Genomic DNA, 22,192 nt, shown 5'->3' with positions numbered 1-22,192 from the left:
AATATGACAAGAAGTGGGAGAATAGAACATATTTGTAAGGAACAAAAGGCAGGGACTAGGAGAAGATGCGTGAAAAGAGGAACTATTGAATACAATGCAGCAAAAGTGGAGTTAAACCAAGAAAGGTCTGTATTTTGTCAAAAATAAATGTAATGTTCAATAAATAGTACAAGACTAGGTGAATATGCAGGGTACTGAGATAAAGCTCCCCAGTCATATGCTTTAAACTTTAATGCTGGCCAGCAGTTGTCAAGGTACATCTTCTTTTACTGACATTTCTTAAAATTATGTTTCCAACTTGTTTATATCAAACTGAATTTAATTGCCACACACTGAGTTTTTGAGGGGGAAATCCTATTTGGTTGGGAGGGAGAGAAAAACTGACCACTTGTATTTAAAAAAAAAATAATTAAAAAATCAAGTATTAGGTTTTTTTAATGCAAGTTTACTGATATACTTATGCCAGTAGATGTCACTATAGTAAAAAATATCAGCCCTTGTAGACAAAAGGAGGTTATTGGATAAATGAAAATTCAACATTTGAAAAGGGTTGGTGGTGGGGAGGAGGGTGTTCCTTGAAGGTTTTCTCAGCACTTAAGTTAATTTACTAATAATTGGAACATTTACATTTTTGCTGCCTCTGTTTTATAACATTTTATATTCCTTAACTGGGTTAGGTAGAATTTTGTCTTTTTGGATCTGGCTCCAGCAGTATGGGTATGCTAATGCTCTCTGTTTTACTTAAAAGGCGTTTACTGTTTCAAGGTTGCTTTAATAACCACAGTCTCCGCACATCGTACATGTGCGGGGATTTGGATATGAAGGAAGTCGCTTCATTAAGGTTGATTTCAAGGGGGGTAGCAAATGAGGGAAAAAAATGTCCATATGATTGGCTGGGAGAATAGCGCTGAATTATGGGATCCATCTGTTTCCTGTAATGAATTCATAAACCCATCAAACAATGACCTGAACGAATTGCTGAAGGAAAAAAAAATAATACATTGGCACGATATGTTTAACGCAGTGAGGCATTGGCATTGTATAATCAAAAATTCTTCTCACATCCAGCACTTTGTAATGGAGCTGCTGTGTTTAATAGAAGCTGTAAATAAATCCTGTCACAGTAGCAGCCAAGAATGCAGTTCTGGTTTTAACCATTTCTATTCCAGAACATCTTCTGGCTTTTTTAGAGGTTTTACAAATGAAAGTTTCATGTAACTGGGTGTTAGGGTATAGAAGTCTATAGTGTAGTGAAATGTTAATGAGGTGAATGAAAGCAAAAGACTGTCATAAGTCAGCATCATGTGGCTTAACCCATTTCTTTCATTTATGCGTGTTCTTTACTTCTGTCACAGAAATGTATTTAAAAGCTATTGTAGTAATTGAAATCTGTTAGATGATCCCCGTTCACTGCATTAATAAAATCCATATACAGTTGCTTATAATGCTCTTGAACAGTTGGGATTCCTCAGATTGTAATCGTTAAAAATCATATGGAGTAGTTATTGGATTTGTTGGGGTAAAATTGGATTAGGAAGTTTAGCAGCGTTTAAGTACTGATAATTATTGCAACGAAGAAATTCTGGTTTTTGTCCATCTTTTAGAATGTAGGTGCATGCCACAAACCCACAGCTCCTTTTAATGCTAGGAATTTTGTATTCCTTTTTTTTAAAAAGGACATGCCTTTGTGTTTGTTTCTTCACAAGTTTCTTTTGGTTTTCATAAATGCATGTAATGTAGCTCTAATCCAGGTTTAAAATGAAATTACTAGAACGGCCATTATGCAAACTTATTTTTTCTAAAAAAAAAAAAAAGTTCATGTACTCTGTGTGTGTGTGTGTGTGTGTGTGTGTGTGTGTGTGTGTGGCTTGGTGTCAAAAATAACATAATAAAAAGGCTAGATTTTATTTTCTGTATTTCTGCCGACTGCTCAAATGACAGCAGCCGTGAGAGTATATTACCTCCAGGTGAAAGGGTAGACGAGGCGCTCCTGGAACTGGCAAGGTCTCTGCAGCGTGGCAGATCGGCCCTTGGGGCTGATTAACTGCGTGGTGCACAATGCTCCAGTGTTCTAGTCAGTCTCCACTGGCCACAGACGTTGCCATGTTGTATGGGAGATTGCTGTCTGATACGCTCGCAGCCTAAGGTTGCTAGAGTACTGTGCCTTTGTATGCTGCTTGTATGCTTTGCAAAATACATCCATCGTTTCAAAAATACATCAGTTGCATCGAGAGAAGGTGCTTGCCCGCACTTGATGGTTTATAAGGCAGTTGTTAGGTCGGTTACAGTAGACGAATTAAGTATTAGCAACCCTCATGTTGTTACTCATCGCAGCAAGCATTTTCGCACAGTGCAGTAGCAAATCGGCATTGCTGCTTAGATATTCCTGGAGTCTCGGTACTAAACGGTAGTTGATTCTGTGAAGCATATTTTACAATTTGTATTGCCATTTTTTAAAATTGTATTTTAAAAAAATATTTTCCTAATACTTACTACTGCAGTTGATTTCCAAATTGAAGTGTATGTCATGCCTACATTATCCATGCAGATTTTATTTAGAATTTTGGAATCGAGCCACGTGTCATATCCCTGGTACGCCTTGCTTTATTGCATTGTGGCTTGTCACTAAAAGCTTATCTTCCAAAAGCCCTGATTAGGTTAATAGAATTTTTGGAGGGATATTCTGCTATTCTGTAGTTCTCTTCTTTCTGGATTTGTAATGAAGCAATAGAATTTTTCAGAGGACTTTTTTAATGCTTTTTACTTCCTTGAAAGAAATATTTGTATTTAAAGTAAGAGCACTTTTATGCTGATGTTAAAATATTAGGCATCCTATTTTTTTTTTAGAAATGTTTTCATTCTGAAACAGTATGGCTGATCCTGCTGTTTCCTTTTTTCCTATCTAATATGCTTTTTCTGCAATTTGTGGGCTCATAGGCGAACATTATTACAAATATTGAAATTAGGTAGCAACTATTAAAGTGTGTTTGAAATGGGGTTAAGATTTTGTTGTTTAACTTAACAGCAGACATTTCATGTGGATTATTGAGACACAGAACTACTCACCATCACAAACAGTATTCCTATATACCGCCTTTATCAGCATCAGAAGTGATGTGTTTGTAAGTATTTAACATGAAAATGATTTGGGTTTTTTTCCAAATCACTGTTTGTCTTGCCATGTCAAATTGTCAACAATTTAGATTTCCAGTGAATTGTTATTTCTTTTTTGAAATCTAAAGAGCCAAAGGCTTCCGATTTTTGGTGTTATACTAGATGTTGAATTTTTCCCAAAGAAACTTTTGTTAGGCCGCTTCCACGTTAGAAGAAAAGGCTCTTTTAAGTGTGATAAAATTCCAATGTGGACAAAGCGGCAGTTAATTTTTAACACGTCAGCAGGTTGACGTGCGGCCCAGGACGGGTTAACTTATGGGCCCCAGGCTCCTGCCTAATCGTCACTTCCCCATCGTCGCTGCTGCCACTGACATCTCTGGGCTCCTTCCACCTCTTCCATGTGGCTGGGGAGCCCATGCTAGAAACGCCTGTGCAGCAAGAGGGCCCGGGGAATATGTACAGCTTGTGTGTTGGGAGAGCCTGTGCAGGTGTGGTCTCTAGCCTCTCAGAAGCTGGGGCAGCCCTGCCCTGGTTTATCAATGGTAATTCCTTTACAAACTTTTCTTCCTCCAGTAAAGATAGGGCCTTATTGCAGATTCATGACTAGTGAGGGAGCCTGGGAGCCGTAGTCTCTGCTCTGTCCATGAATTATTGTGCGACTTTGGGCGAATCCCGTAGAACTTGATTTTTCAGAAACATTTATGCACCTGCAGCTTAGCTCAGAGTTGGTAAGCAGTTTGCCACACCTGAAAATCAAGCTCTTAAATCTTTGCATTTACTTTCCATCTGTATAAAATGTTTACTTCATAGGAAGACTTTTGAAGGGAGTCTGTACAAGGGTGCTGTAAAGGAATAGTTTGTACAAAACTTAAAATAATGCTGTTGGCACATTGATGCATTACAAGCCAGCAAAGCTAGAAAACTAATCAGTTTTTGTCTTTTTCAAATTTGAGGCAGTGCCCAGCATCTGATATAAATTCCAAGTACAGGTAAAGCTCACAAGTCAGAGTGGCAGGTGGAAGGACCATGACCTGCTTCATGCTCTCTGCACAGTACATTTGATGGCTGTCTGTACTGAGTCTGTTGTTAACAAGTAGAAGCCATGTTTTTCCAATAGCAGGTCTTCTGTAAAGAGCTGGCCTGAAATTCATTTCCTGACTGATTGTAGTCAAGTGAAAGAATCAGTTTAATTCATGTAAACTACTTAAAGGTCAGCTAGAATGGCAAAATCTACAGTTAAGCAGAAAGATGCATTAAAACAAGATAAATATTTTAGGTCATGTGGGAACTTTGGTAAAACCAAAAAAAAAGTATTAGAGCTGTAAAAAATACAACCATTTTCTTGTAAATGTTGAATGTACTGATTTTTTTTTTTTCACACTTTCAATGGCATTTTGATGCATTTCATAGAGGTTTTTAAATAGAATAGTTAATGTTTTGTTTTGAAGGCTGAGTACTGGAATTTGGAAAAGACGTAACAGATGCATTTGCTTTCCACTGAGACCTATTAGGAATTCTTAACATATTTTCTTGATACCCTAGATTATTAATTTTAGTTCAAAAATATGCATCAGTATGCATAGGCGAAGTTATCTAGCCTTCAACATGAAAAGTAGATTTATTGGTTAAAGTGGTGGAAAGTGGAGTGTTGATGATTTCTATCAGGCTCAAATGTGTTCACCTTTCTTTTTGTGTGTGGAAGCAGCACTTAGTCATTAAAACAGCTTGCAAAATTCCTTTGATGTATAAACTGTTTCCAAACATGTCAGAGCCTGGGAGGACACCCAGAATGTGACCTGGCTTTGAAACGTCTAGGTTCAGTTTCAGATAAGTCACGATTTTGTAGTTAACATTTTTGTGATTAAACAAAGAAGAAAAACTACCTGCACTTCCGCGGGGTTTTCATTGTAGGAGGATAAGCCACCTCCAGCAGAAGAAGCAAGTAGGTGGGAGGTTTAAAACTAACAAGAGAGAGTACTTTTTTATGGAATGTGTAGTTAACTTGTAGAATTTATTACGACAGGTGGTAGAGGCAGATAGGATAGCAGGTTCAAAAAAGGGACTAGATAAACTCATGGATGAAAAATCTATTAATGGCTAGCTCCAGCCAGACTACAAATGCATCTTTTTTTTTTTAAAGGGGCCTCACTACCCAGCATATTCCTTTTCCTTTCCTATTCTTCCCTGCTGCTGTACCAACAACAGCCGAACCTGCCCTTTCTTCCCAGGGCACCCATGAAAATGCAAAATCTCCTGCACCACTAGCTACCACTAGCAAGGGCCCTGTAGTGGAAGGAGGTTGCTAGCAATGCTAGAAATAATCTGCAGAGCTACACCACTACACTTTCCATTCCCCACAGCCAGCAGGAATGGAAAGTGCCATTAGTGCCAGACAAGGTAATCCATTCCTGGGCAGTTTCTCTCAGTCTGTCTTTACCCCTGGAGAGACCTGGTCCAGATGTTTGGTACCTACAGCTCTAAGGGATGCCTTGCAAGCCAGTTTTGCAGCCTGCTGGGCCTGTGTCTGCTTCTGAGGAGATACTTATACTAGGCAAACTGGGTCCTCAACGGAGCCTTTTCCTTGTTCAGAGACTCTGTCAGCCTTTGGGGCAGGGGTGCACAACATACAGCCCTTGGCCTGACATCATTTTTACACACCTGCTTTAGGGTTTCGCTGATGCAACAGGCACAGATTCAGGCCTTGTCTGGACATGGATGGAGCAGAACAGACATGCATCTGGTAAAGACAGCCGGCACCAGTGCAAGTTACCAGGATGACTTACCCAGGGCAAGACCTTTTATGAACTGGCACCTTGGCACTGCCCTGCCAGTACACTGAAGTTTAGAATAAAAATACCAACATAGACAGGACGTATGGGAAGTTCAAACAAGCCTGGCTCCATGTTCAAAAACACCCTCAAACATAGCGTCCCTCCTGACACAGCATCATAGCCTCAGCTTGGGCAAGTCCCCCTTCAACCTAAATAAAGGAGTAGGGAGGAGCCCATCTTTACCCCCACATGTCAACAGCAGGACACTAACAGCTCTGAGTGCTTAATGACATGGGAGCTTGAGGAGAGCTAAGTGTGCAGAGCTTGTTTTACATGCAAAGGACTGGAAACCAGGGCTGATTTCTTCACTTAAAGAAAAAAAGGAGACAACCACAGCCCCTGGGATCATCTTTTCCTCTAGATGCTCCAGATCCCTGCATCCCTTGGGAGCCCGTGAGTTGTGTGTTAATGGTAGTCTTAAGTAAAATTTAGATTATGGATTCATATAGCACTGTTCAGGGACAGTACTCTATCAAAAATCACAATGTTGGTACTTTCCTAGGAAGGCTTTCAATCATCCCTGGCTTCTGCCTTCCATTTGCTTATCCTTCCACCCTGCAGCTCAAACTTTCATGTATCCTTGGTAACAGGCTTATTTCTCTAACAGCGATCACCTGGTTTGTATGTTTTTTAAACCCTGCTGAAATGTTTAATAAATTAGTCCTTTCTTTTAAAAATGTTTTTTATTGATGACCTTGCCCATCTTGTGTACGACAGCCTATTGAATTCAATACAGTGCTGTCACTTGCAAATGTGTTTGCTTCTTGCTTCAGCAGAGAACTGGTTTGGGCATTTTGGCTGAGTCAAAGTGACTTGAGAGGGAGGAGGAGTTAGTACTCCGTTGGAGGTTATTGAGCATCCAGTCCATCAGTCCACAAGAAGTTATGTTTCTCACAGCGGCATCAGTCTGTTGCCTTTCAAAACACTTCATTACTTCCTGGAGAATATTCCCCACGCTGTAGCCCTTCTTCACCATTTTTCCATCTAGCAGAGGAAGCTTCTTCAGATCCTTGTCATTTACATGCATAAATGACAGCTTTTCTGAAAGTTTTCTTGAAGGAAAAAGAAGGCAGCGAATTTCAGTCATCTTAATTCAAACCTCAGAAAAGCACTGCTCAATGGATAAGTCAAATTTAGAAGTGGGTGATAGAGCTTCACCGCAAACATCACTTAAAACAGGGTTCCAGGACCCAAAATCTCAAGCCATGCCGTTTACAGCAATGAAAAGTGAAATGCACAGCTCTGGAAAAGACAAGGGAAAAAGAGCATTTGAATTCATTCCTGTAAGCTCGCATGGCTTGAGAGTTTGGGGTCCCAGGACATTTACATTGAAGTGATGTAAATGCTAGACTTTGAGACCTGGATTGCTGCTAGAGCTTATCTTCTCCTGCTAGGGCTTTAAGAAAGTGGCTCTTGTGTGCATTTCAGTGGATTATCTGAAGGAGCCAATGTGTGCTGGAGTCCACCTGGATATTTCTGAAGGTCACTGTTAAGCGAACCCAGAGTGAACTTCAGTCTTAGAATGATCTTGTTTCTCATTGTCTTTTATTACAGTGACCTCCTTTTCCTTCTTATTTGCTAGATCAAGTTTTTTTTGAATGTTCAGAGATGTTGACTTGCATCTTTCTTTGCTTTTGGATCTTTGTCTTTTACATTCAGGCTGGAGACATCAACAAAAGAGGTCACTTTGTGGTCCTGGTCCTGGTCCTGGTCCTTCAGGTTTGTAGAGGTCTACTTTACACATGCCTGCCTGGTTGCATAGCCTGTCAACTTCCTGAGACATCTTTGCAGATTGACGATGGAGCTGTACACAGGACCGTAAAGTGTTCTTCTGTTAGTTGAGCTGCTCTGACCCTGCCAGACTTGATGTTGCCTCCTCTCTCAACTTCCCCTGCTCTTCTACTGCCAGACTTCATGGTCACTGTTTTGACTCTTGGTTTCTACAGCAGCAGTGACAGCGCACAGATTCAGTTTCACCAACAGTTGCTGATGTGTTGGTCCTGGTTCAGCATTAGCCTGCAATACTGTTTTTGCTCTTGGGCTATAATAAATCTGTTTCCTTGGGTTTTGGAGGGTGTTTTCAGATAGAACTGGGGAAGTGAGGGAATGGGGAATCAGTTCTTCTCTCTTTTTTTTTCCTTCCTCATCTGCCAACCCCTCATTAAAAATGAGGAGGCAACAACTCTTATTAATCTACATTTTGGATATGTAGTTAACATAACGATAGTTTAGCACAGAATTTAACTTCTAGTTAGAAGAGGGAGTTGAGCGGGGGGAGTGTGATGGTCTTACGGTGTTATCTGCCAGCTAGCAGTAGCACAGAGAATAGCTCACCAACAGTCTGTAATGGTGGAAGGAAACCTCTATGTTTGAGAACCTTCTGCTTTTCTCCCTTTGCCACTTTTTTTTTGTCTTCTGTTTTTACCCATTGCTTTCCCTTTTTCTTTCTCTCTTCCAAATACAGCATCTGTCTCTTCCTTTTCCTCTTTACCTCTTGAAACCAAAAACACAGTGGTAGTGTAAATGAGATGTAAAACCTGGTCCATGCAGACTTTCCTAAAGCTCTTATTAGTAGACTGAAAAATCATAGAACCATAGCACTTATTTATGGAAAAGATATTTTTGTTGTTGTTTAAGGAACCTCTCTGCTAGTACAGAATTTCTCCCTTCAAAGTATTTTCCCTTGTTTCATCTGATTTTAGTTTTATTACACTTCCCTTTATAAACTGTCGCCCATCTGGAATATCTGGAGAGGATGGATGTCTTTTGTGGCAGATCTTCACAGTAAACTTCTGGCAGATTATGGCTGTAGCAGGCATCTTCCAACTGGAAGCTGAAACAGTCAAACTTTCCTTCCAGTTCCAATTCTGAGCTGTTGCAAGCTGAGCCAGATTTGGAGACCGGAACTAAGATCAGGGAACTTCTTCCTCCTATGCTGTTGGTGAACCTCCCCGCCACCACGTACACACTAGGTCTTTACTGGATGTAGGGAGTGTGAAGGAAGAGGGTTAATGAGGAGGTCTTGCAACTTTGTGGGGCCTCGTGTGGGGCATGCAAAAATGAGCTTGTGAAGGGGAAGGGCAGCCAGAACCCCAGCATGAGCTTCTGGAGAACCTGAAACTTGGGCTTCCTTCCCAACTCCCTCTTCTACCCAGCCTGACTTCCTCTTACTAGGGGTGTACCAGCATCCCTCTTTCTCCGCAGGATGGTCAAACATTGGGAGATGCTGAAAGTCACACCAGTAAGAAGTCTGTCTTCATGGCACCATGCAGAGGTTTCCGGTATATAACTGGTGGGACCAGGTTGAAGTAAAGACTGTTTAACCAGGGTCCTCATCATCCACAAGTGGCAGACAGTGCTAGTGCTAGTGCTTGGTGTTGGGGTAAGATACGAGAGGAAGGAAGTGGATAGTGTTGAGTCTGAGTACATATGTAGGTTTACGGGAAGCCAACTGCCTAGATACTGAAAGGGGAAGGCGGGGGCCTGTGTGGGGTATTAGTGGGACCAGGACCTAATGATAAAATTAGAAGTGGGTAGGGGGGCATCCTCCAACAGAACTCACTTGTGGTAAGAGAATGTTTTGGGGATGCACGGGTGACCCCGTGAGCCAAACCCTTGCAAGAATGGGCCTTCCACCCCCTGTACACTAAGGCTGGGTGTTATAACAGTGATTCCATGAGGTCTTCTTCATTGGCCTCTTCCAAAGACTGAGTCACCAAAACCAGCTTCTAGGTCCTGAGGAAGTGGAGGTGGAAGAATAGCAGTCCAGTGAGTTCTCGAGAGACTTTTTATATGGCAAAGCTGTTGTGGCCTATGGAAGCTCAGGCCACTCTCAGTTAGTTAATCTAAAGTCAGGCACAAGATGAGGGACACCCTGGAGACTAACACAGCTAACCACCTCAAAGACATGCCAGTACATCTAATGTGGACCCAGGCACACCAATGTAAAGCTTTCTCACACCAGTATTCCCTAGTCCATATGGGAAGCATTGCATCTCTATTAAGTAGCTTTCTGCAAGTCTCACAGCACAGCAAGCAAGGACTGGACACCTGGGGGCATGAGCCACTGAAACTGCATACCAGCTTCATATTGCAGAGAGAGGGGGTTGGAACTTGGTTTTTGGATAGCATTGTGGGGTGGAGGACAGACCACCTGGAAAGCACAACCAAAAAGTCCACTGCCATAAAGAATAGTTATTGAAAATAATGATTGTCTACTTTTGTTTCATGAGGCACAGCTGCCTTTTGTGTGACTGGGTGAGTGGTTCATGGAGAAAGAATAAATTAGATAAAATTACTGAATAAGGTTGGGTCACAAAGAAAATCCCATTGGGATGTCACAAATGCAAGTAAAAAGAGGTGTGGTCCTTCTACTTGTATCTCTCAAGATTTTCTTAAATAACCTTTGCAGCAGCAGGATGTTGGCTGTCATGGTCCTGCTTTACCTGTGGCAGATTAGGATGTTACATCTCGTGGGTGTGTCTGGGTTAAGTGTAGTTTTGCTAATAGATTAGGCAGTGGATTTATATAGAAAGGTTTGGATAGGAATGATTCTTCTCTATGATTCTATGAATTAAATGCTTTTTGAGCTACTATACTTCAGGGTTATTTCTGTTCAGAAAAATATTGTAGATTGTGCACTCTTGTATAGAGAAATAATAAGTGATTTTTTAGTCTAGTGCATGAGTTCCATTCAAGCAGAATTTTATGTTTTTAAGCTGTAATGTGGGAGTTAGAGTTAAATACGTCTCAAAGTATTTAGTAAAGTGAATTTAGTTCTACCCCATTTATTCTTTCTGTTGGAGTTGTGCTGTTTTCCACAGTGTTGGGATATGAAGAATCACATTGTTTATTTTATACAGCACTATCACTCAGCAGAAACTTGATAAACTTTTTCTTCCTAAAATGAATGTGTTTGCTACTTTGCTGCCTTAGAAGTTCCTTTATTCATTTTGTTTTGCTTTGTGGTGTATCTGAAAGGCGGGTTATAAACTCAGTGTTTGTTTGGTTTTTTATTCTTGCCTTTAAAAGCAGTTAATTCTTATTTCTCCCCTGGATTAAATAAATGTATGTTTATTTTATACAGTGCCAGAATCTATTAAGACCAGTTTAAGCCAGCCCCAGCCTGCCGGTACCGGTACCAGTACTTCCACCAGCACTATTACCAACAGCAGCAATGGCAAGCGTGCATCTGCTAATGGGCAGCAGCCAGCTGCATCCCGTTACCTGCCTCGTGAGGTGCCTCCACGCTTCCGCCAGCAAGAACAGAAGCAGCTCTTAAAGAGAGGTCAGCCACTGCCTACTGGGACCCTGACCAGCGCAAGCCCAGTACAAGGTACTGGACAAGCAGGAGCAAGTCCTCCTCCTCAGCAAGGAGCAGGTGGACAGCCTCATCCCAGTAAGACCCAATCAGGTAAGAGACTTACTGAGCTCTTTGTCTGTGTAAACATGCCTTTTGGTTATTTGTAGAGACTGACATAAAGACACTTTTTAAGGAGTACTGCGTTTTTACCTATATTAAATAAAAGTATTGTCAAGTTAAACATGTGCAATTGCTTCCTTCTTTCTGGTAGAAGAAAGCAAATGCATTAGCAAATTTGCATATAGAAGTTGAATTTGGAAATATTTATGAAGACCAAATTTTTAAAAAGTTTTAGCTCAGCAACTACCTCCCAGGGTATCTTCTCTCCCTTCCTACCTCCTAATTCTCAGCATAATCAATACTTCACCTAACCCATATTCCTGCATATCTTATGCGGGGGGGGGGGGTGGAGATCAGAAATAAAAAGTGTTGGATTTTTGTTAGCTATCATTAGTAAGTTCTTTGTGCCATTTGTTTAAGGATCAGGATTCCATTATATTAGTTTAAAAATGATCCACGTTCATTACGCAGCAGCATTAACTATGGGAATCTTCTAGCTTCTGAGTGCGTGTCTTTTAAACATTAATATTCTATCTGAGTTTTTTGTATATAAATTATACCTAGGCCAAAAAGTTGTACTGTGGCCTTTGTTGTATACTTGCCTTTGTTCTCTCTGTTTTAAAACTGTCAGCAGCATGATGAAAAATAAACCATGGGAAAATTTACTAAACCAAAATAGATTTACTAAATCAAAACAGACTTCCTACCCAGGTTGCCCATTCGCTTTTTTAGTGGCAGTATGAAGGGATTCCTTTTTCTGGTAGCTGGGATTAGAGTATATGAGAACAGTCTAACACACACGTTTCCTCTCCTCTCTTTCTTCCTGGTAGCTACTTGGTGAGGAAGTAAAAGGTAGTTTTTACTTTCCCCATTTCATATGGGAGATTATGTAACTTATCTTCTCAGGAGAGATCCATTCCTTCAAAGTCTGGAATAGGTACTTGTTAGGAATATGCAAAACAGCCCATATTAGTTTTGGATTCAGATTCGGATTCAGCCGAAATCGGGGGACAGTTATTTGGTTTGTTGATTTGGATCACTGTCCCGATTTTTGATTCAGCTGAATCAGCATCTGAAGATTCAATGCAGATTCAGAGAATCAGCAATTCGGCTGTCGACACAGTTTTAAACTTTTTTTCTACATGCTTCAAGGTACTAGGCCCAGCTCCTGACCGCTGAGATGGTGGGGTGGATGGAGCATCCCATAGGAGTGTGTGGAGGGGTGCCCTCCATTTGTGCTCAGTGGCCTGGAAGTGGACCGAAAGTATTTCAGTATTTCCCTGCTGTTTCTTTTTGAAAACTAAATAGATCAGTTAGTTTTTATAACTTATATTTCTTCTTTTATGTTTCCTTTTGACATGGAGGGGCTTTTAGATTGTCAGAATAAATCAACATTCCCCTTCGAATAACAATACTTGCTTGAATTTGTATCCCATTGTAGTGAAAAGGAAGAAGGTTCAGGAATGGAGCAAGAGGGTTACAGGAACATCAGAGGATAGTTATACCTTTGCTTTCTGTCGATTTTCAGGTAGCTCAGGTTCATCATTTATTGCCCAGTTTGCAGAAATCAAAGAATGGCTCTGCCTCATCACATCAGTTAAATTAATGTAATTTATTTGCATACTGTTATTTCTTGCAATACTGTGCACCTAGGATGTGATCCTCTAACTTCTTTTGTCTGTAGTTGAGGAAGCAGGTTAATCTATTTTGGTTCTAAAGTTTGTAGAAAAATATAACTACATAAACTGAACCCTGGACTTATTGTCAAGAGATTCTCCATAATATCTCTCATGTTCAGAGTAAGGGTTTTTTTATACACACTTTTGATTTAAGATTCTAAATAGCAGTTCCCAAACTAGGGGCCACCCTCTGAATGTTATGGGATCCCAAGCTCCAGAAACTTTATTTTCCTGGATGGGATTGGCCTGAAAGTGGGGTTGGCCGTGTTTGCAAGTCGAGCAGAAGTTGGCTTCACTAATGGGACCCAAGTAGAAGATTGGGAACCCTGTTCTAAAAAGTCTGTTGGAGGTGTAAACACTTAAAAAAATATATATATACACAATTATTCAATGCCAGAGACATTTCTAAGCTCTGTTGCCAAACTGCTTGCTATTCACCAACACTCAGTATTGTCCTCAACCCAAGAAAGCCTGGGAAAATTTGAGCCTTGCAGAAGGCTCTCTGTAAGCCATTGCATCTCCTCTCTTGAAAGTCTAAAGAAAAAAATATTGGCTTTAGTTAAGTCCCTTCAGCAAGAATGCCTTGCATCTTAACTGTACGAAATGGAAAGTCTTTCGGGGTTACAAGCTGGGTAGACTGTAAGAAAAACAGTCCTATGAACATATAATAAAAATACTTGTCCTCACTTGCTATGGAGAAGGGTATCCAGAAAATACATCCAAACCCCAAAATAAAGCTCACACTTTATTACAGCATAACCAATTAAAAAGCTCATAGCTTTAAATAATATGAGGCTAACTATATCTTGCCTTGAACCAGAGCTTTGGTTTTTCATTTTCTTGTGCCTTGGTTTTCCATTGGCTACTTTGCTGTGCCAGTGTTCCCAGCTGAGATTTGTCAGTTTGGCTCTCGTAATCTTAGTTGCCTACCAGTCTGCAACAGCAGTTGTCACAAAGGAGTATACGACGGTGGATAAAAATAGATAATTTTTTAAAATTAAAGACTAAAATGGTAATCTTGTGGCTACACCACATGAGAGAGCTGATATTTTTAACAGTTTCTTTGCCTCTGTTTTCTTGAACAGGGATGGGGACATCCCTCCTACCAGAGGTAGGGACAATCTTGGGGGTAGCTCTGTCAGGCCTTGGGTCAGTGCAGATGTAGTTAGGGATCTTCTGGAAGGGCTGGACATTTTAAAATCTGCAGGTCCAGATGCCCTCCACCCAAGGGTGTTGAGGGAGCTGGCAGGGGTCATTATGGAGCCCTTGGCCCAGCTGTATGAGCATTCGTGGTCATCTGGCCAGGTGCTGTGGGACTGGAAACTAACTAATGTGGTCCCAATTTTTAAGAAAGGGAGGAAGGAGGACCCAGGTAACTATAGGCCTGTGAGCGTCACTGCAGTGCTCGGGAAGATCTTGGAGAGAATCATCAAGGAGCACATCTGTGGGGGGCCAGCAGGGGAGATCATGCTCAGAGGCAATCAGCATGGGTTCATCAAAGGAGGTCGTGCCTGACCAACCTGATTGCCTTTTATGACCAAGTAATTAAATCCTTGGATGATGGTGTCGGTGTAGACATAGTCTTTCTAGACTTTAAGAAGGCCTTTGACACTGACTCTCACCCCATGCTCATCAACAAATTAGGTGACTGTGCCATTGATGCCTACACAATTGGATGGGTTAAAAAAAATGGCTGATGGGGTGCACCCAGAGAGTAGTGGACGTGTCGTACTCAACCTGGCAAGATGCGAGCAGGGGGGTCCCCCAGGGCTCGGTCCTCAGGCCCACACTGTTTAACATAGAATCATAGAAGTAGGGTCGGAAGGGACCTTGTAGATCTTCAAGTCTGAGCCCCCGCCTCGGCGGGAGAAAAAACTGGACTCAGATGAGTCCAGCCAGGTAGGCATCGAGCCTCTTCTTAAAGATCCCCAGGGTAGGAGCCAGCACCACTTCCCTAGGAAGTTGGTTCCAGGTCCTGGCTGCCCTAACTGTGAAGTAGTTCTTACGGATGTTTAATCTAAACCTCCTCTCCAACAACTTGTGGCCATTATTCCTTGTTATGCCAGGGGGTGCTAGGGGAAACAAGGTCTCTCTTCATGAGTGACTTGGACGAGAGGGTTGAAAGCATGTTGTCCAAGTTTGGTGATGACACTAAGATGTGGGGCGAGGTGGACACACGTGAAGGGAAAGAGAGGCTGCAAATAGATTTAGACAGACTACAAAAGTGGGCAGATGAGAAAAGATGCGGTTCAGCGTAGACAAATGCAGGGTGCTGCACCTTGGGAGAAGGAATCCACAGCATACATACAGACTGGGGAGTTCCCCTCTTGAAAGCACTGAGGCGGAACGGGATCTTGGAGTCATTATTGACTCCAAGATGAACGTGAGCCACCAATGCCAGACTGCAGCCAGCGAGGCCAGCCATACCTTGTCATGCATCCAAAGATGCATCTCAAGCTGGTCCAGAGAGGTGATATTCCCCCTCTATGCGAGATTGGTCAGGCCGCAGTTGGAGCACTGCGTCCGGTACTGAGCGCTGCACTTTAAAAAGGATGTGGCCAACCTGGAGAGAGTTCAGAGGAGGGCCACCCGCTTGGTGAGAGGGCAGCAGGACAGGCCCTACGAAGAGAGACTGAGGGGCCAGAACCTGTTCAGCCTCAGCAAGAGGAGGCAGAGGGGGGACCTGGTGGCTGCCTACAAACTCATCAGGGAAGATTCTTCAGCAAATAGAAAGAGCCCTATTCTCCCCAGCACCACCTGGGCTGATGAGGAACAATGATAATAAGCCGATGCAGAACAGGTTTAGGTTAGAGATCAGGAGGCAATGTTTTACAGATAGGGTAGCCAGAATCTGGAACCGACTTCCCCGGGAAGTGGTCCTCGCCCCTGCCTTGGGCGAATTCAAGAGGAGGTTGGATGATCACCTGTCTGGGGTCTTGTGAACCCAGCATTCATTCCTGCCTGTGGCAGGGGGTCAGGCTAGATGATCTGATCAGGTCCCTCCTGACCCTAGCTACTATGAAACTATGAAAAAAGTAAAATTGGATTTTTTTTTATTTAAATCAGGTTTTCTTTTGATATTTTTTTAATTTAAATTAAAATTATTTTTCTTTTTTAAAGATAAACTAGCTTAAAATCAAGTTTAAATTGAATAGGACATAGGCTAAGATATGAGTTTGGTATAATCTATTAAAATTTAAATATAGTAGGTTGTCCTTGAGCCTCTATTAAAAACTCTGGAGCTGAAGGCTGATTTTTCTTCTATATAAGAACGAGGGAGAAAACATGTAACTTTTGAAGTCAAGCTTTAAAAATATGGCACCAATTCATGTTGCTGTCTGCAATCCCTCACAGTCTAGGATAATCACTCTCACGGGTCAAGCAAAGGTTAGTAAATGGGTCTGTTTCATGTATTAGGGCAGGGGCGGGCAAAATACGGTGCGCAGCCCAGATCTGGTCTGCCAGGCAGTTTCAGCCAGCCGGTGGGCATCCACCAACTAACTGTACCCCACCCAGCCCATGCACCTTGCTCCCGCCCTCATGGGTGGAAGGGCACGGCCCACCCAGCACACAGCTTCCGGGTGGGGACACTGCTGCAGCTGCCAGGGACCCTGCTTGGCTTTCCTGGTGTCCCACTTGCTCTGAGCAGCAGGTAGGGAAGCAGCGGGGGTAGGGGGGAACTGCAGCTGCCAGGAGGGCAGAACCCCTGCCAGTGGCGGCAGAAGCAGCATGCGCTCAGGGTGCTTGTGCCCTGTGCAGGCACTGCTGCCCGGTGGTGCGCATCTCTGGCCAGCGCTGCACGTGGTGGCAAGGAGCGCAGTCAAGCTGGCCCGCCTCTGTCGTGCACGGCTCCCCACGGCGCACATGCAGCTCCCGCCACTCATGCCATTAGGGAAAGCCCTGTGCAATGGAGCCGGCTACTGCTGCTGCTAGCAGAGGCTGTGCGCCATGGGAGGGAGTATGTGGGGAGGTCCCCTCACCCCACAAATGCCACAAAGCCACACCCTGCCCCCGTAGCCTCCCCACATGCCCTACACCCCCACACACACGACCATACCCCCTCACAACCCCCCAACACCCTACCATATTCACATATGCACCCCCAACCACACCCCACATCCCTCACACTGAATATCCAGGGGTGAGACGTTATTTTTGAGTTGTTATGCAATCATCTCTATATACAGTACAGAAACATGAACCATGACAATATTTTTTGTAATAAAATTTAAAATATGTTATAGTGGGCATTTTGAGGGTATGATTTGTTTTTGTTTTTTGGGTGGGTTTTTTTTTTTTCCGATTCCAAAATGGCAAGCCTTCCATCCCAAAAGGAGTCCATTTGGGGGCAAGGGGAGGTACTTCCAGTGGCAAAGGTCAGGGGTTAGGGGGCAGACTTCTCATCCCAAGATGGTGACCAGGGGACAGGGCTATCCTTGAGGTCCTCGACAGCTCACCAGAACTCATTAAGCAGCCCTACAACCAAAATAATTGCCCACCCCTGTATTAGGGGTTTGACCCTGCAAGGGATGTAGAGTCTATACTCCTGGATGCAGAAAATTAACCACGTCATCTCAAGGGTTGGAACCTGGCATCTGACTCCAGCAGCCCCTTTGTGTACTCCTTGATTTAAGATTATCCCCCGAGCCCACCTTGATGGTATCAAACTCCTGTTCCATTCTTTATACCTATGCTCTGATCAGCTCTTCTCTCGGATTATGTATATTTATGATTCTGCATCCAGAATAGAGGCTTATTCTCCAGCTCTTGGAGGAACAACCATCTGCTTATTCACTATCAACCCCTTGCTTCTGAATGGGTCTTGGGTACCTCAGTTACATGGCCTTTTTTAGTTTCTTTGCATATGTAGAGGGAAGTAAGCACTAACTTCTCAAGTGCTCTATCCACATCTCTAAACTAAAACACTGCAGCACATAAGGCCACGGGGTTACAATAGCAGAACTCAGGAACTGGTAGCAGGGGGAGGTGTGTTGGGGAGGGTGGTGGTGGGGATGAAAGGTCCAGTGGGTTATGTCGTGGTGGAGGAGGAGGAGGGAGAGGGAGCACAGTAGCGAGCAGTGCATGCAACAGAAAGGACCAGCGCTGGCCTCGAGACAGTGCAGGAAAAAGAACAATATTCTGTTGAGCATAAACTAGTCTTGATTTCAACACCTGGAGACTGGAGGAAAAAACTGCCATGTCTTCAAGTCTCAAAAAAGACCGTTTTGGGAATATTTTCAAGAAATGTTCTGTACCATTGGGAAAGGAAAAGTGTGTGCCAAAAGTAAGCAGTACAACAAAGAGATGCAAAGCCTGGTAGCCCAAGTGAAGCAGTGCTATGAAAAATGCTTCTCGCCTATCAATGTTTTGTTTAATAAATTTGAAGGGCTAGTTTTGTGTGTTTAATTAAATTCAAATTGCCATCTTACTGTAGCGTATTACAAATATGAGCAAAAAGTTAATCATCTATTGAATAAGAAATAATATATCTCAGAATTGTATAGCATACTAAAATGTATGATTTCTAACAATCCAAATATGTTAAACTACATATTTTAAAAAATAGAGTTTATGTGCCTAGGAAATGGATATACCAACATTACTGTAAACACTGCATTTAGTTGTAAATCAGTGTTTTGATCGTTATATTCATTGGGCAATATAACACTATAACACAATACACACATGCGCACATATACACATACATGCGCATACACACGTGCACACACCTATATATACATGCCTATGCACATACATGCACACATTGGGAAAGTTGATAAAAATCAGTTATTTAAACTGGGCTTTTGGCTTGCTGATTTTAAATCAACCTAATATTAAATCAGTCTACTCTGGTGTATACATTTGCCTCTGTCCTTTTCCCCTGCTTCTCTGACAGGGTGAGAGAGAGAGGGAGGTGAAAACACTACAGCAGTTAGTAACAGGAGCAAAACAAGTGCTGCCTTCCTATCACACATAACAAGTGAACTTGCAACAAGAAAGAACTAAATTTTAAATTCAGTTATGCTGAAACCTGTTCTTGTTACAGGTTGCAACTCTTACACTATTGTATATAAACAGGATCTAGAATATTTAGGATCAAAACAAAAACTAAAGTAGATTTATTTTAGGTTCTTGCATACATCTGACATTTCAGCCAGAGCTTATTTGTTTCTGTCTCCAGCAGGTGGTGCTATTAATAGCTTTGCAGTTAAGCATAAGGTAACTACAAAAGTAAAAGCAATTGGCCACGTAGGCCTTCCTGTGTTACTAGCCACACTCCAGTACACAGACTTACTAGAGGATTCCTTTATCCCTTACAGGCCATAAGGAACCAGAAGGAAAGAAAAATATTCAGGGAAGACCAAGACCCTTTCTGTTGGCTGGGTCTCTGAAGCGAGTTACCTGTCTAGCTCCTGCAACTGCTTTCAGCCAGAGATGGCTTGATAGGCTTTTTTTTTTTTTGCTTCCATTAGGTTCCTTTGGGCAACAGGAGCAGATCTTACCCAGCCACGTAAAACAGTGGCATCCAGCCTTCTGGTCTCATGGACCAGATAAGTGGCATGAGGTCAGTTTGTCAGCTGGATCCCAAACCACACTGATCTTTTGTTCAGGGCCTAGGGGCAGCTCCCCATGGGTCCAGGAAGTTGGTAGCAGGACAGTATCAGTTAACACTGACACCATTTTCCTGTCTCCAGATTGGCGAGCCCTGTAAACCAGAGGATGTCGCTCTGTGTCCCAGGTCTGGCCCATGGCCCTGAGGTTGAGCATACCTAATCTACAAGACCCTAGCTCCTTTCATTTAGAAGTATCTTCATCTCCTTTCATGTTAATTGATCTAATGTGATGTACAGCGCTTATCAGAACTAGGAGTTTACGAAAAGCATTGGTCCACATTGCAGAGGCCTTAGGTCTATGGAAACAACCCAAATACTTTCAAAAAAGAGTGTAGGCCGAAAGAGAGAATGCACCAGAAGCAAACGTCCTCTCAGTCTCCTGAAACATAGGCTAACCGTTTTTTAAACCTGTTTCCGTGCCTTCCTCGGATGTTCCATTTATCGGGGGAGTTCCCTGGAGAATGAGGAGGAATACCAGAATAATGGACCAGTCAGATCCTTGTCTAGATCTATGCTTTGGCAGCTACTAAAAGATTGTACGTAGAGGGCATTTAAACACATGCCTTTTTTCCCGTGACACGCTGAAGATCGGCTGCTCCGGAGCAGACTCTGTTAATTGAGTCTGCTCTGCACGTGAGCTGAGGTGAACTGTGCTGCTCCACGTGCAGTTGTACAAGTGGCAAAATGCACATCAGCCCGCAGAAAATGATGGCGGTGTGCTTTTGAACTAAAGCACCTTCAGTGTGTTTTAGTGCAAAAGCGTGCTGCCACCACTTGCTCAGCGCTGAGGCGCATTTTGCCGCTTATACAAATGCAAGCGTCACCGCACCTGGCGCTGCAGCACTTACATGTGTAAAAATGTCCTGAGTCAGCTGATTAGTTGTCAGAGAGAAGACTCTTTGTAGTTTTCCCAAAGGCAGATGTCCAAGTCAGAATTTGACTCTTTAAACCAATGATTTTCAACCTGTGCATCTACCTCAATTCAAATTGAAATTTTCCAAAAGTGTCTGCACCTCTTTGAAACTTTTGAGGGGCCCGCAGATTAAAAGAGCTTGAAAACCACTGCTCTAAACAGTCTGGGATCTTCTGCAGAAGAGTCCCTTGGCTGCTTTTACACTAGCCTGACTAGCTGTCTCAGATTTCTTGGAGCAGACTAAAAGAACCCAAATCACTTTGCTTTGCAAAACAGTCCAGAAAGGAGGTTGCAGCGATTGTCTTTCTGTACCCCCAAAAAATCTTCAAGCCGCTACCCCTCCTCCATTTCTTTAAAGTGTACATAAAGGTTTTGATAGAAGGAAGAATACATTGATTTTTAGTTGAGGAAAGATTTCTTTACTTACATATACATTTGACCTTTACACTGGGTATTAAATGGACCAGAACTCATAGTTACATAATATATTTGTTTCAAACCTTTCAGTTTTATGCACTCTTTTTTCAAGATAGTTCTGGATTTGAAGATGACAAATGTATTCCTCAGGGTGCAGGGTTTTCAAATGGGCTGTAACAGGTCAATTCAACTGAATACTTTTTCTGATTTAAGTTTATAGAAGCATAGCTCTGTATCTCACATTTAAACTTTCACCCACGTTTCCTGTTCTGCGCCGTCCTAAAATAACATTTTCAAAACAAACCATTGTTACTAAATTTGAAGACCTCGTCCCAAACCCTACCAAGACAAGAACGAGGTTTGCAACTGACTTTTAAGAGGAGAAGAAAAGGGACCTTTTGGTTTACCGCATCTTTTGGTTTGTCTCATGTAGAGATTAGTTTATTATTGTCAAGTCACAGCTACTCGTGGGGCAATATTCTCATTTCTGAAGCAGTATTGCCTATATATTTGACAAATTCATTTTTCTTCTGATGTAGTCATATATATTTGTGAACCTAGTGCAGTACTACTAAACTGCAAATCCAGTTGCTGCAATGATATCCATGGGAACAACCTGGCAATCTTGAACCAACCACTGAAAATTACCTGTGTGAATATTGAAGGCATACTGAACAATAACTAGGTGAATCTAATGTTATTGTGAGGAGAGCTTTCAGCTCAAGCAGGAACTATGGTACGGTGGAGTGATCTTCAGGTTACCACCATTCTCATTGTAACTCAACCCTTGACACACGGGGAGAAACATTGTCAGATTAGGTTCAGGAAAGATCCTTCAACTAAACTTGCCTGTAAATAACAAATCCTGTCTTTCTCACTGTGTTTTGAACTGGGGGCCTAACTGGAGTTAGTTGGAGTAATATGTATGTCCAAACAGCTTTTCTTTATATTGTGTGTGCTGGCTTTTATTTACACATTGAGTAATCATGCCTTTATTTTGACCAAAATTCTGGCAGTCAGCATGAACCAGAGATCGGCTCAGAACTGGCAGCTTGCACTCAGAAAAATGTAACTTGGTAGCTGCAATATTACCATCATAAACCTTGCCTTTTCCATTTTAGTGGGGCATCCCTCCCTAACTTAAAGCCTATGTGGCAAATTGCTTCTCTGGAGCTTTTTTATAGCACTCAAAGTACAAACTA

General features: G+C 42.3%; 1 protein-coding gene across 7 annotated transcripts in view; it reads left to right on the top strand.

Moving 5' to 3' along the window:
* Nucleotides 1-22,192, top strand: part of TNRC6C (trinucleotide repeat containing 6C) — a 172,827-nt gene that overhangs the window by 68,090 nt on the left and 82,545 nt on the right. For 6 of the 7 annotated variants that reach the window (XM_019542686.1, XM_019542684.1, XM_019542689.1 and 3 more), the window contains 2 exons: nucleotides 7,605-7,664; nucleotides 11,032-11,358. In XM_019542686.1, coding sequence (XP_019398231.1) covers nucleotides 7,605-7,664; nucleotides 11,032-11,358 — 387 coding nt within the window. The remainder of the gene's footprint in view (nucleotides 1-7,604; nucleotides 7,665-11,031; nucleotides 11,359-22,192) is intronic. The other variant, XM_019542685.1, reaches the window with a different exon arrangement.

The sequence above is a fragment of the Crocodylus porosus genome, unplaced genomic scaffold (genome assembly GCF_001723895.1).
Source record: "Crocodylus porosus isolate Cpor-Errol unplaced genomic scaffold, CroPor_comp1, whole genome shotgun sequence".
NCBI lineage: Eukaryota > Metazoa > Chordata > Crocodylia > Crocodylidae > Crocodylus > Crocodylus porosus.
This window is presented reverse-complemented; position numbering and strand designations above follow the sequence as displayed.